The sequence below is a fragment of the Agelaius phoeniceus genome, chromosome 19 (genome assembly GCF_051311805.1).
Source record: "Agelaius phoeniceus isolate bAgePho1 chromosome 19, bAgePho1.hap1, whole genome shotgun sequence".
Classification (NCBI taxonomy): Eukaryota; Metazoa; Chordata; class Aves; order Passeriformes; family Icteridae; genus Agelaius; species Agelaius phoeniceus.
The window spans coordinates 136678-152340 of NC_135283.1; the positions used below are offsets into that span (position 1 = coordinate 136678).

General features: G+C 40.4%; 1 protein-coding gene across 1 annotated transcript in view; it reads left to right on the forward strand.

Annotated features, from left to right (window-relative positions):
* Positions 1–15663, forward strand: part of COX10 (cytochrome c oxidase assembly factor heme A:farnesyltransferase COX10) — a 95816-nt gene that overhangs the window by 47528 nt on the left and 32625 nt on the right. The window contains exon 5 of the mRNA XM_054645118.2: positions 14298–14368. Within this exon, the coding sequence (XP_054501093.2) occupies positions 14298–14368 (71 nt within the window). The remainder of the gene's footprint in view (positions 1–14297; positions 14369–15663) is intronic.

The following is a 15663-nucleotide window of genomic DNA, read 5'->3' on the forward strand; positions in this document are numbered from 1 at the left end:
TTGGCTCTGTGTTAGTGCCTTGATGTCTGGGAGGGCAGCAACCCCTGGGTGTCAGGAAAAGGGTGCTGCTCCTGCTTCTCATGGCTTTTTGAACTCAGATAATTCTGACTAGACAGCATTTCCACGTTACTTAGAAAATATTTTTGTAATTAGTTACATTCTTAAAGAGATCCACAGTTCCTGACAATTGTTTGGAAGTGACAAATGGGTTTCCTTGCTCTTTTCTTCTCTTTCTGTTGTTAAGTAACAACAGTTCTTCTTCTTACCTATTTTAAACCAATTCAAAGATTCTAAATAAACACCAAAATAATTGCCAACAGTCTGTTTTCCAAAACCTATCCACATGTCCACATTCTTATGTATCAAAGCCCAATTTTAATCTGTAACATGGTTTATGTCATACCTCTGCATCTTTAATTAAGGAGTGGGTGGGAGGGCAGCAGCTGGAACCCCCTTCACCTGTAAGATGCATTGGTAAAGTCATTCAGGGTCAAAACAAAGAAATGCTGTCTCAACAGTGGCCAAAACTGAATGCCCGAGGAGGAGTATCAGAACAGAAATGAGGTCCTGTGTTTTTGATGAGTATTTTAGTTCTTTGCCTGGAAAAACTTAGATTTTATCTAGCCTGGAACAATTCCAGTACTGTCGAAAGAAAACTTGCTGTCTGAATAAAACCACTGTCTGGTCTGGCACAGTGCTGGGAAGAGCTGGTGTGACTCCTCCTTGGGGAAGTGGTGATGATGTGAGTGCTGGGATGGGTGAAACACGATGTGCATGAACTCGCCTTTGCTGGGCAGGAGCAGGAGCAGCTCCCGGTGTGCCGCTGCCAGTTGAGCTGACCTGCCCCCGCCAGTTTGTATTGAGATAAAACCCAAGTCCCTTGTAATCTGATGTTACCCTAGAAATAGAGATGTGTGACATTAAGGAAATAAAAGCTGGGAATGCATAGCGGAATTACTTTTTGTCCTCTGGATAGGAAGGCAAAGCCTGGCTGTGGCAATTCTGCAAATCTGTCACCATGGACTGTGCCCAGTGTGGAAACCCAGGCAAGAAAAGAGTTGGAACCCCACAGGGGTGAGACGGAGCTGCATTGCCAACTTTGCTGGTTCATACTTGGTTTGATTTTGTGCTGCTTTCCTGTAGTACTGTGGCTTGGTGATGGTGGAAGTACCAGTGCTCTGTGTTCAGAGAGTTCTGTGTTCATTTTTCTGTGTTGAGAGAGTTTCAGGGAAAGTGCAGATACACATCTGCACTCCTGGTCCCACTTGCCTTTTTTCCTCTCCTAAAAGGGTATCTTCTGTAAAATGCAGATCATAATCTACTTATTTGTGGGGAGGACAAGAGGATACAGCAAAATTAAATAATGGTGGTTTTTTGTCTTTGCCTTATTTTGAACAGTGAAGCAGGAGAAACAGCCCTTCTAAAATATATAGAGATGGTGAGGCTCTGGCACATGCTTCCCAGAGAGCTTCCCAGGAAGTGTCCAAGGCTGGGTTGGTTGAGGCTTGGAGCAACCTTGTCTAGAGGTAGGTGTCCCTGCCCATGGTGAGGTGTTGGAACAAGATGGGCTTTAAGGTTCTTTCTAAACCATGCTATGAGTCTACAATTCTGTATCTGTAAATATGATTTGTTTTTCAGTCTATAACTTCTTGGAGCAACATTATCTTTCTTTAATCAAAAGCTGTGTTTGCTAAGAACCAAGTGGTGTTGGGCAAGGGGATGGTTGACTAAGGTGAAGTTTGACTGAAGTACTCTGGAATGAGAGGAGAAACACCTCAAGGAAGGGCTCAGAGCTTGACTAGGTCTTTCTGTGGCATCTCAGTATTTGCAGGTCATCCTGCCTCTCCCTCTCCTCTTTCTCTCCTCTCTTTTCCTCTTCTCTTTTATCAGATCTCAGTGCCAGATTATCTCCCTGCCAGCTTTTAGAAGTTTGGCTTAGTGGTCAGCAGTTTGTCTGCTAATAGGCACAACTGTTCTCCATCATGGCTGTCTGAGCAAAACATCTGGAAATGTGGGAATTCAAAAGAAATATCGCTGGTGAAACCCAACAGAGAAAACCTGTGCAGGTTTGGAGAGGAAGCTGCCAAGCTATAAATATTTATATACTAAATGCATATGCTGGTGTGTAAATGAAGTGCTTGTAAAGCCTATGAGCAATCTTCTAAACCTGCCTTGGGTATGGTTTAGTTTAGAAAATATATTTTAAACCTTTATTTGTATGAGCATATGTTTAGACAAACACTGCCAAGGAGTGTGACAGCAGTGGGTGCCCAGCGTTCCCCTGGGACAAGACACGTGGTGCAAACTTCCTTTTTCCTCACGGCAGTTTTTGTTTTTCTAGTTGCTGGTCCTGGGATCGCAATTGGAGCTATTTTGTAATTTCTGATTGTTTTTCAAAACTGGAATTTTTTTACATAGTGAAAGTGAGTTTACCCCAACTTTTCAGACAAGTGCCTAAGGATAGAGCTAATAAAAAAATCGTATTTACTAAATCACACAATTCTGTCAGTTGTTTTCATGATTTGTTCAGTGTTTAAATGATTTGTAAAATGCACTTAGATGTCTGTCTAATTTTAATACTTCAGTTAAGTAAGTAGGTGGGCTTAACATTACCTTCTGCAGCAGTTTTGGTAATATAAATATCTGTGTCCAGATACTTACAATTTTCAATGATTATTTTAATTTTTCCCCAGTATAACATACAGATACAGTAACCATGTGCTTTGATCATTTTATTTCATGCTTCCTCGATAAATCATAGTTCATAAGGAAATGAATGTTGCAATTCATTTCACCACTTCATATTTAATGATTATCATGTAAGAGCATCTTGGGACTTGTCTACACAGGAACTACAACATAATTAAATGGGGGAATACATTTAAGGACTTGCCTACATAGGAAAATTCATTTGAGTTTTAATATGATGTGAATTTTTAAGCATATTGTTTTTTTCTTGGGATGTATTTTATGGGTATTCTTATTTTGGAGTAAGAACTTCTTGTTACAAGCTTGTTTTGGAATTGCAAAGCTAGTATTTCTCACACACTTTCCTCACTGAAGAACTTGAAATCTGGTCAAAAGTAGGTATTTCACCATGTATTTTTGGTTGTAGAAGTATGGCAATATTTATTTGAGTTTCAGTTTGTAATGTTGGTGGGGTTTTTTTTTAATTTTGAGAGTTTCCATTGGAGCAAACAATTTGATTTTGCAGTTCTTTTTTCAGAGGACCTAATAGCTTTTTATATTTTGATTTTTGTAAATTTTCCTTCTTCATAGGTGCATATATGTGTTGGGTGGCACCTCATATGGATCTGAGTTTGGGGATAAGCAAATTAAATTCTTTGTTTTATTGTCTACTTGCCAGCAATGATCAGTGTAACCTTGATACTGGACTTCCAGTACTTTGTTTTCTTCTTCTTATGCAGAATCTCAGGATGGTTTGGGTTGGAATGCACCATAAATCTCATCCAGTTTTACCCCCTGCCATGGTGGGGGACACCTTCCACTATCTCAGGTTGCTCCAAGCCCCATCCAACCTGGCCTTGGACACTTTCAGGGATAGGGTAGCTACAACTTCTCTGGGCAACCTGTGCCAGGGCCTCCTCACCCTCACAGAGAAGGATTTTTTCCTAATATCCCAGGTGAGCCTGCCCTCTGGCAGTGGGAAGCCATTTCCCCTTGTCCTGTCACTCCATGTCCATGGATGAAGTCCCTGTCTTTCTTTATGGATGTATCCTTACTTGCCTAAATAAAAAGTCTGATCCAGGGTGAGATACTATAATGCACTTCCATTACCACAAAAAGATTTTTCATGATTCTGGGTTTAGTTTCATGGAAAGTGAACACAATGTCCAAAACTCCCATGGTGCAGTCTGGCTTTAATGCCTTGCACAAAGTGCCTCAGTAAAGTGTCCTGCTGAATCCAAAAGTTTTTTTTTCCTTTTTTTCTTGTGATTGAACAAAGCACTAGTCCCAACTATTCAGCTTTAGCAAGACCTGTGTAGTCAAAGCTTCCACATGCCTGTGGTGGCACCAACAGGAAGGAGTTGGAAATACTCCCCCCAGAAGCTCTTGGATGGATGGATGGATACTGGCACCCAGGGGAAATCAGGCCACTGAGGTGCAAGGTTGGTTGGTTTTTTTCCCAATAGATACTCAGAAAACTTTATATTGGACTAACACTTAGCAAACAAAGGTGACATTTGAGGCACCTGGAAGACAAACCTGACAAGAATGGCATTTCCTTGTCAATATTAAAAACTGCTGGGAGTTCACTGCTCTGGTAATATCCATGGCATGAGCTTCAGGAGCCTGAGCCCTTTGGCTGGGCAGGGAGCTCCTGCTTTAATAACCCTTTTCTTGTGTGCAGTTTTGGACACTTGCTTTGATGTGGAAAAGTGCTGCTGTAACAGCACTCGTGAGCAAGAAGCTGCAGTGAGGCTGAAGGGAGCAAAAGCTACCCCTGGTTCATGTGGAAAGCACTAATTTATTCCAACATATTGATGCTCATGCAGTGCTTAGAACAAGTCTTGCTTATATGTCATTATGTTTCTTATTATGCTTATATTTTAAGAATGGCCTTCTAAGATAGATAGAGTTATCCTATTTTGTCCATATCTTTGACTGCCTTTTGGCAAAAATCCTCGTGTTGCCAGAAGTCAAATTAAAACTAATGATGTTTAAATTTGTAAGGCTTTTGAAAGGATCACTGGCACAAAATAAATAAATAAATTTACGCAAGTGAATAGGTCATTATACCTTAAAAAGAGGGGAGGTAATTTGATTTGGTTTCTTAATTGGTTTGCTAAATTAATAGTGTGTGGAATCCCTCTTAGTAAGATGACTCAGAACTATTTATTTTTCAACTCCTCTTTTCAGATTGATGGGTGTGTTATCTTAGCACTTGAGAGATGCAAGCAGTACTGGAATGACAAACATTTCTCGACAGCTTTAGAAAGATGGATGGTGTGATGACCCTGCAACAGGTTTGGGTGTTTGTGCTTTCCAGTGGATCATTGTGAGACTCTTGCTTCACTTTCATTCTTAATGAGGGGGGAAGGAAAAGTGAGATCTAACTATGGGTTTGAGATGTCTTTTGTAATCTGACTTCTCAGTGTACATGTTTGTCATCCAGCCCTCAACAGAAGAGCATAGTGATGGTCATCCCCCGTTCATGGTCCCAGTTGGTGAATTTTGCTTTTAGAAAAGAAGATAGGTACTGGATTTTACTGCAAAGCTGGTGCTAAGCGATTAGCTACACCTTGGATATTTGTTATTGTATTGTTATTGCATTGTTACTTTATTTGGCAGTTCTACACATTCTGCATAAAATCATTACCAAAACAAACCTATTATAGGTAAAATCCTTGGGCTTGACCAGGATCTTTATATCTCTTCCATGTCTTATGATCTGCAGAGTTGTGATAGCCTTAGGAGGAGGGAGAATGCCTTGAAAATACAACACGGTGGTCTGCCACATCAACTATCTGTGAAATTATAAGAGAAAAAATACATTATTAATATATTGATAGCTTTCTGGTAAGTTCTATACAGATGGAAGAGAGTGATTTCCTTTAATTTGCTTTATTACCAAGATTTAAAACTAAATGAAACCATTGTCATACAAATGAAGTTACAACATTGCACTCATCAATGCGCCTGTGATATTCTCCCCTAACCATTAAAACTCTTCAGTGTATTAGAAACTGGTCTCCTTTTGGATCTGGGAGCACACAGTGGAGGGAAGCAATGAGGCTAGTGCAGTGTAAATCCTGAAATGCCCCTCAGAGCTCCTTTGCTCTCTTTTTAGATCAGAGAGCAGATCAGATTTAGAGCAACAGGAGAAAGTTTGGTTTAAATTTTGTTGTAAACTCTCTCCTATAGGCTTGATCGATTCCTTAAGTGTGCTGTATATAAAAATATGACTTGAAGTTCTCCTTGATATCACCTCCTAATATTTAAAAGTAGTAATTACTGAGGAATTATCTTATTAGTAGGTTTGAGCTGTGGGTAAGTGGAGCAGGTCAGCTCTGTGACATTTGGACAATGTTGGCATGCTGCATTGCTCAGGCACATCAGTAAAGGCCTATGCTACTTCACAGCCTGGTTCACATTTCTAAACTTTTTTACTGATTCTGTTGCAGCATTCCTTCATTTCATCCATTGTGGGGTTTGGGGCTTTGAGGTTTTTAATATTTTGGCCAGAAGGAGCTGTAGATTTTCATTTTGCTAAATATGGCCAGGCCAAAGCAAATTCTCTTTCACTGATGCCAGGAACTTCAAGTATAAAAATTATTTATTTCTGAAACGAAAAGATACTTTGAACAAGCAGTTTATGTGTTTGCATCTACTGAAATAACCTCTGCCTCCCCAAAAGCAGGCAAGCCTGCTGCTGTATGTACAATGCTACTTTTGTCTGTCTTGTAAGAAGAAAAGCCTCACTAATAGGATGTGTCAGCCATGAGCAGTTAAAACCGACACATCTCCGTGTCATATAAGAGAGAAGTTTATGGATTAATATTCAGATTCCTGATAGGAAGCACATTGTGATGGATTAGTATTCTTATCATTTGAGTGACAATTTTAAAAAAGCTACTTAAAATGACCTGGATCTGGGACACATGGGTTGGAGCCAGGAGATGTGTGGAACTGATTTAAATCTCTCCTTCCAACTTCCCTGCTCGAATCTCCTGGGCAAGAGCAGAGCACAGTGTGGATGCTTGATTTTTTAGCTCTCTAGTAGTCACAGGGGACTGAAAGCAGCTGATACTGATGGTCTGGAGGACTCTTGAGTGATCTGCTCCTTCTACATTTGCCCTGTCTAAATCCAGGAGCTCAGGATCCTACTGTGTAGTTACTAGTAGAAATAAAGTCTTTGCAGCTCCTGCCTCTGCTCTCACTCCTCTGGAGGAGATTTGTGTCTCCTGGTTGACTCGGGATCTCCTGCTTGACTTAAGCACTGCATTGAGCAGCAGAAATGCTTCCCCAAGAGTTCCTCAGTAACAACTTTATTCCACCACAGGAATTTGTCTAAGCCATCTTCAGTATCAGATTTTATCTGCAGTGTTGCTCAAAGCAGCTGCACTGTGTCCAGAGGACCTGGCCTGGTGTATTTTAGGACATATAGTAACTTAAACCAGATACTGACCTTGTGCAATACCTATCTTCAGCAAAGAGATTGTTATTTGAAGTTTTGTTTGTTTTTTAAATTATACCTTGCACTCATGGCATGCAGACATTGTGACTAATATGATTTAATGCAAAAGAATCTCTTGAAGAAAATGTCTTTGCAAAGTGATTCAGGGGGATATTTTGGTAAGGCATAAAGGTGGTATTTTTTTTTGACCCTAATAACGGTTCCTAAAGTACATAGTAATAAAATAGTTCCTGAAGACAGCATGTTACAGATGTCACATGCTTCTGACATCTATTTAGTGATAACAATTCTTCATTAAAAACTTGTAGGGGTAGGCAACAGATGTGGGGTGATCAGAGCTCAGTTGTGGAAGTGTTTGTGGGGAGGTGAAGTTTTCCATTTTATTCCAGAGCAGCACAACACAGATAAATGTTGAAACCCATTTTTTAGCACTTTTCATTTTAAGTTGAAAAGGGAGAGCCCGACAGCAACAAAATCCGAAATAATGGGAAGATATTCAGTGCAGCGTGTCCTGCACTTGGAAATTGCCTCCCTTAATCAAGAAGGCAAAAAGCATCAATGGGCAAGTGTCCTCCTGGCAGAGGGGCTCAAGAAATGCTTGGAGAAAGGAGCTTTGTTTGTGGATCCATTAATTGTGTGCTAAATAAAAAGGACTTGATGGTGGTAAATGTATAATATTATTAGGCTTTAGCAGCTGGCCAGAAAGCAGTATTCCTTCCCATGGAGGTTGTTTCTCCAATGTGGATCATATGAGGTGAAGCCTTACTGCGTATCCAGCTTTCATTTCCCCTGAAGCCATGGCTGGCCTCCATGAGGCCTTGGGCATACACTAGTTAGGTGGCTCACAAAGTCAGCAGTTTTCAAGATGGAACACCTTATAAAGGCCTGCTTTTATTTTTAATATTTCATTTTTGTTACGCTATCTTCCTAGCAAAAAACGATTTTAATGAGAAGAGCCAGGCTCATCGGTGGTCACCTGACCTGCTTCTCATTTACTAAACCAGGAGATTCATGTCATTTCTCCCATTTCAAGCTTTGGACATCAGGTGCATTGAAAAAATTAGGTTAAATGAACTAGTTTTTCATGCACTGGTACTAGAAAACTTGATTCGAAGATGAAGACAAGAAAAATTTTTTATATGGAGTAAAGCAGATAAAGAATTTTGGTACAAATGCCATGTTATTTAAATTACTGTTAATTTCTAGCTCCTTGCGGTAAGCTTGGACAGCAGGCCTGGGGTCTTTCCTTCTGTCCTCACTGCTCTTCCTCAAGTGAGTGCTACAAGCACATCCACACCTGCAGCGCCCCTGGTTTCTGCAGCTGGGCTTCCCTGGTTACCGGCAGTGTATTTCAGGATGTGTCCATCATCCTCTCCTCTGTCCTGACCCCTCATCACTGTGACAAGCCCCACCGATGCAGCAGTGTTAGGAACATGTTGCTGTGACACTCCACATGATCACAGCCGTGAGCTTTTCAAGCTCCCTGTAATGGCACTTGTGGTATCAGCAAAGGATGTTGTTTGGCCAAAGTGCTGAGGAAGAGGCCCAAGCTGCAAGAGCTCAGTGACCACTTGTTTTGTTGGTCGGAGCCACTAAAAGGATTTGGATGAGCTGAAAACAAACATGGAGCACTGTGTCAGGCATGTGGCAGCTCCAGCCACTGTTGCCAGTTAAGGGTACTGAAATACTAAATGCCCATGTAAAGCCTAAAATGCCCAATTCTGGGTACAGTGTCTCTGGGAATCCTTGGAAAGCTACACTTGTGAATGGTCAAGAGAATAACAGCATCACCTCTTGAGCACTCAAAAGCAGAGCTGGCATGACAGGTTGTTAGTCTGACAGGTCATACAGGTGTATACCAGTAAGTCTGCCTTCTCCATCCTGAAAAATCTCAAAAGTCACAAGTATCAACATTTTCTTAGCAATTTCCTCCTGTTGTATTCCCTGTACAGAGCAACGGGCTTTTAAATGCTGGGTAATAATAGGAATGTGTCTTTTGTGTGGAGAAAAAAACCAAACAAACAACTGTGTCAGATCGTTTATGTGGCAGACCTTTCCAGTTTTGTGGGACATGACAGTCTGGGGTTTAGCTGCCCTCCTCTGTGAGTAAGATTGTTCAGGCTTGCATTGATCCTGTTTTTAATTAGAATCCTCTTTGAGATGGAAAATATCAGAGCAGATCTATAGTAAGACTGGGAACTTCACTGCCAGAGGGTTTTTAGATACAGCCTTGAAAAAAAAAAAAGAAAAAAAGCTATTTCTAATCCTTAAAATATTTGCCTTGCTTTATTTTCATATCTTGAAGACAAACAGGTGCTGTGTGCCCTTTATGATTCTCAAATATACAATCTCCAAGCCAGCAGTCTCCAAAGCCTTCCCTTGTTTGTACAATTAGGGTGGGATTTTCAGAATCACTCAGTGTTGGTCTGTCTCTGCTCTCATTGAAGTCAAACTGCCATTGACTTCAGTGAGAATCATGTTAGATCAGCACAAGTGCTTTTGAAAATCCTTCCCTCCACTTTTTTTTTTAGTCACATCTGTGTACAATTGAGTAAAAAGACTTCTGTAATATGCTTTAATTATTCTTTGTTGTTTTCATATAAAAGTGATTGAAAAGAAACCAGAAGGAAACCTATAATAATCTTGACTTTGATCTTATTTACCATGAATTATATGTTATGTTTTTCTTCTCCATTTATGTAATTATATATTACTTTATGACAATGTAAGATAAATCACTGAAAACACGAGGAATAGAAGTAATTAGGTAATACAGAGAGGAAGAACAGTCTCAGAGGAAAGTACTTGACGCTTCGTGGTTTGGTGGGTTTCCAGTGTTGCTTGAAGCTACTTTCTTTTGGCTGAATGGGAAAAGCAGGAGACTTCATGTGAAAGGCTGGTGCTGAAACCTGCTGAATTTGGAGGCTGCATGGCCAGCTGCGAGGAATGACTTTCTGGATGTCACCTTCCCAGGAAACCGCAGGTTATTGCCCAGGTGTCCCCAGTCTGCTCTGCCATTGTGCTTTCCACACAGTTTTGGTCCACCTGCTCCTCCTTGGTTCATTCACCTTTTTGGTTTCCAGCATGTGTTTCAGTGGTGTTTCTGGTTAACTGTTTGCTCTTGGGAAATTCCAAAGAAAACCATAGAGAATCAGAGCTTTCTGTAGCTCAGGGGAATTGGGAGAACCGCAGAAACACCTAATTCAACAAGATCAATATTTGCAAGATGTGCCCTGTACAGCCTGGCTTCTACCTCTGGCTGTAGATATTCATTGAAGTGCTCTAGTGGGGCATCCAGCTGTAGTGGTTTTTATTTGTATCGTATTACTGTTTGCTTGGGTCCATAGCAAGAGTCTTTAGCTGAGGAGGAGCTTTGGCCATCGCCTATAGCTCATCTCCACCTCCCTATGTGGTACAAATCAGGGGGGATTTTGGAGACCAGCAGGAGGAGGTGACTGCTTCACTCATTAGTGCTGAAAATTTACCTGAACTGCCCTTCTGGGAGGCCTTGAAGAGAAATATGTAGATCCAGAGGGCAATTCTGTTGGCAAAGAACACATGGAAACCTCCTTGGATTCAGGGGTGGATTTACAGTGGGAGAACCTCAGAGTTACATTGAATTAAATTGTCTTCTAATAGCAAGGTTCCATTCCATCTTTAGACTCCTGGGATTATCAGTTCTGCTGTAAATACGTGTTTAGCATTAGAGTAAGATGTTATGTCAGTACATGGCATGCTGGTTGCCTGTTTCAGCTGCTGTGGTTCCACCACATGTCATTGATTAGAGCTGGGCCAGCAGCCAGGCTGGTCCTTGATACACTCGAAATCCAAAGTAGTCCATGAAAGATGTTTATTAGCTGAAGTGTGGCAGATCTGTTTGATAAACTCCATGGCATATTGTTCCTCTTAGTGCGCTCTGTTGGTGTTTTCATGTGAACGGGAGTAAAGGTGTCGGACTGTTGTAATTCAATAGATGTGATCTCTCTTGCAGGACCATGGATGGCAAATGCAGCATGTGCTCAGGGTTCCACTGGCCTAATTAACTGAAAATTGTCAGGCCACTGTCTGGGAAACTAAATTGGTGGTCTCGGTGTTCAACACCCAGAGGGAGACTCCCCAGGGAATGGTGACAGCCCAAGGCTGCCATAGCTCAAGGAGTGTTTGGACAACAATCTCAGGCACAGAGGAAGGTTCTTGGGATGTCTGTGCAGAGGCAGCAGTTGGACTTGATAATCGTTGTGGGTCCCTTCCCACTCAGGACAGTTTGTGATTCTGTGAACTGATGGAAGGAGCAGAAGTCGCCTGCAGAGGCACTGGACACACTGTCCTCTTTCACTATCAATAGTCCTGAAAGTGCCACATCAGTAATCTGCACCTGCAAGGTGTTGTTACAGAAATCTTGGCATAGTCTTAATAAAATTATTAGTCTGTGAGCCCTCCGGAAGGTCTGAGTGCTTTGCCACCTTCTGCAGGCACTGCTGGTTCCAAGAGGTAGTTTGAAATCAGGCATTCTTTAACATTTCACATATAAACAAAGTGGAAACCAGTCTAAAGAAGCTGAAGGACAGAAAGGCCATGGGAGTAAACAGCTCTGAGCAGTAATGTGACAGCTATGCTAGGAACTGTGAGATGCTTAAGATATAATTACTCTATATTAATGAGATGAGATCTGCACAAAAAGCATGATGAACCTGCCAGAGAAATAAACCACAGAGTACTGGCTAGCCTGTGTTTTTTTTTGTTTGCCATTGTCATGTTTTAAATGTTCATGCGTGCTGATTAAAATTTAGGTTAGGTTCTTGAGAGCTTTTGCCAAGTTTTGTCACTCAGGGCTTTTTAGATGGTGTAGATTTAACCTTCAGTCTGCCCTTCTCCCAGATACTGAGGGCAGTTTCCCAGATACTGAGGGCAGATAATATTCTGCCATGTCCAGCTGAACTGGTGCATTCAGACTTCCTGGGGAAAAAGCCTCTTGAGTGCTTCTAAAGTATTTATTTATCCAGGCTTCATCTTACTGAATTTACTGTTTGCTGAGACAGGCAGGACTCTGTTGGCCTGACATGAGATAATATGTTTGACTTCACTCTTTCATTCTTATGGAATGATATTTGAGATGCATGGCTTTTTTCATTTTTTCAAGAATATCAGGGGAAAATAATTTCAAATGGAGAGAGAATTTTGCTGAACATCTGGGAGCAAAATGAGGAAAGTTTGATAAATGACATCTTGCTGACATGGAATAGCAGCTAGCTCAGTGAAGGAGTCTAGGGCATTGCAAGTAAAAGGATTTTTTTAAGTTTAGTTCCATTGGAAGTATAGTGCCATGCTGTATACATGTGCTTGACAGTAACAGATTATTCAAATTGTCAGATTTAAAAAAGCAAAAAAATTCAGTCTGAAGTCATGTAGTAGTCTTAATTTCAGGAGCAGCCATGTTTGTATACAATAGACACAGACATTTTTTGACAACTTAAGTCAGCAGAGGAAATTCTTGTTCAAAATTTATATTCTGTTCAGAGGTTGATTGCTGTATTAAATATATGGAAATATTTGATACACTAAGCATGGCATCATCAGCTTATATTGATAACCCAACTGCATAAGTTTAAATTCTTACAGGTCTTTCTTGACTATTCAACTGTTCTTCATTTTAGCCATTTTGTGTCTGAGACACATTGAGTTTAAAACTTGTACATTGTTTTGATTTTTTCCATTGCGCACAGATACCTTTATGTATAAGCTTAAATACTGTCAAATAAGCAAAAAGCTCTTCACCTGCACCGTTTTAAACTGGAAGTAACTCAAGGCAGTCAGACCTTTGCAAGTAGAAATAAAACCTGGGACTTACAAAAAAAAGTAATCGTAGCCCAGTGATTTTCTGGTGAACAGACTTTAGCCCTATAGAGGTTTTTTTTTCCCCTTGTATTGCTCTACCAGTCTGATGTCAGATGTCTTTTTTTCCTCCATTTACCATAATTGCCTCTGAAATACAACAATGAAACAAACCATTAGCAAAACACTGAGCTGTCGGAAGCAATCGCTTGTTTCAGATCCAAGTGAGGTACTTTACTTGATCCGAAGAAACTTGTGTCTGTATCCTATAAAGGTTCTTTGTGAAACATCCAACACTTCCAGGTTAGTGTTGAAGTTGAGAAGATCTGACCTGTCCTTCCAGCATGAGTTTTCCCATAGGCCATGTTTAAAGTCAAATTGGGTTGTGACATTAAATAACACTGTATGGTGTGTTCACTCCCTCCTGCTCCAGCTGGAGGCTCAGAGCAGTTCCAGTAGCATTTTACAAGAGTTGATTGATTTTTGGGGTGGGTTATAGGTTCTGGCAAGGTAGGTGATACTGGAAAAACCTTACTATTTGTCTTTTAAAGACCAGAAGGTCTTCAAAGAACATTTGCAGGGACAATTTGTATTAATATAGAACTGTGATCTATATCATCATTTTCTGGAGAAAATGAATCCCAGGGGGCGACCTTCTGGCTTTGCACAACTCCCTGACAGGAGGGTGCAGCCAGGTGGGGATTTGGCTCTGCTGTCAGGGAACAAGGAACAGGGTGAGAGGAAATGGCCTCAACTGGTGCCGGGGGAGGTTCCAGTTGGGCATTAGGGAAAACGTCTTCATTGAAAGGCTTGTCAGGCTTTGGAAGGGGCTGCCCAGTGAAGGTGGTGGAGTCACCATACCTGGAAGTGTTCAGGAAACCTGTGGATGTGACATTTGAGAATGTGGTTTAATGGTGGACATAGTGGTGGTGCTGGTTGGACTGGATGATCCTAAAGATCTTTTCCAACCATAACAATTCCATGATTTTCATGTGTGTATGCAAATATATATCTAAAAGATGTGTCAGACTTGCTGAGAAAAGAACTTGGAATCAAACCGTACTTCAAATTATGAACTTTTGGGGTCTTGTGCAAACTATTTTGTCCTCCAGGTGATTTTCTTTCTAAGGGGATGCCAAAAGAATCAATGAGAACTGCATAAAACCCATTTACTCTTTTCCTTGTATCCTTGAACCTTTAAAAGGAGAGACTAAAGCACCTGCAGATGCAGACAGGACATTCCATGCATGGCATGTTTTCCGGTATCCTTTCATTCTGATTCTTCCTTTCTTTTTTTTAATTACAGTTCTTTGAGGTTCCGTTTGACTCAAATATGAACAGGACTAAAAACAGACCACTGGTGCGAGGACAGATCAGGTAAGGCTATGCACACCTGCTCTGGCTAAGGAGGAATAAACCTTTTATCTATTTCCAAGTTTCTCTCCCTCTTCAGATGATGAAAAGTAGCACTTTGAGACAAAACATTTAGGAGAAATGCACTTCTTTGTTCCTTGCTATTTCTTCATGTTTATAAGTTCTGTGTGAGCAGTTTGGGCACTCACAGCTGTAAAATACTGAATTTCTCAATACAGTAGAATTTCCCTTCATATTACATAGTTCTTCATGTGTAATGACTCTGTGTATGGTGTGGCAGCATGCAGTTATGTTCCACTGATCTTTTGTTTTGTAATAGTAAATCCTAAAATTTTCCCATCTAAGAACAAACACAAAAATGTGTGTTGCTTCTACATCTTTAGCTGGTTGAAAACTCATTGTGGCATCTTAGGAAATTGATTTAAAAATTTGTTATCATAAAGTTTATCATCATCTACAAGTAAATTCCTCCCCCCACCAAAAAAGTCTTTCATTAGCATAGGAATTTCCTTTAAAAAAAGTCCTCAATTCCCTCTGTTTTCTGGATAATGTATCAGTTTAGTTTCTCAAAGGCTGTTTGGCAAATAAAAAAGCAAAGTGAAAAAGAACATCAATAAAAATCCTCTAACTTATTTGCAAACTGAAACTGAAGGCCCAATTCATAAATGATTCAACAAACAATTCTAGTATTACATTTCCATGATTTGTGCCAAAGAGTATTTATAACAAAATTATGTTTTCCCTTAGGCTTCTGTGAACAGTTGGTCCTATTTATTTCTGTGTTTTATCCATCACCTTTGGAGGACTGAAAAAAAACATGATAGATGAAACTACAAGAAAATTGAGACAAAATACTCAAGTGAACCTTGTGGGTAAATTCACTCTTGTGGTAAATATTTAGAGCGCTTCAATAAATTTGTTCTGATTTGTTCTCAAAGGTGGTGCTAATTGCAGATTTCCAAGTTAATTTTACTTAAAAGATATTTTAGAGACCACTGCAGTGAGGGCATCTTTTGAATATACAGTAAGTCAGGCTTAATTGTGTGGTTCAGGGGACTTGCACTTCTGCCTCCCTTGCATGTGGTCCTTACACTCTGGGAGAAGGAACACTTATTAGGAAGAAAAATGATGGGGGGATTTTCTTTTTATTATTATTATTTTATTTTTATCATGGTCTGCTAGCATGGCTTGCAGTGCTTCTGGAGTCAAAAATATAACTCAGAAACTTTCTGTCAACTTCTGATTCAGAGAAAGCAATTTATTTTATGTTTCCAGTGTCCTTAAAAGAACTTCACTGT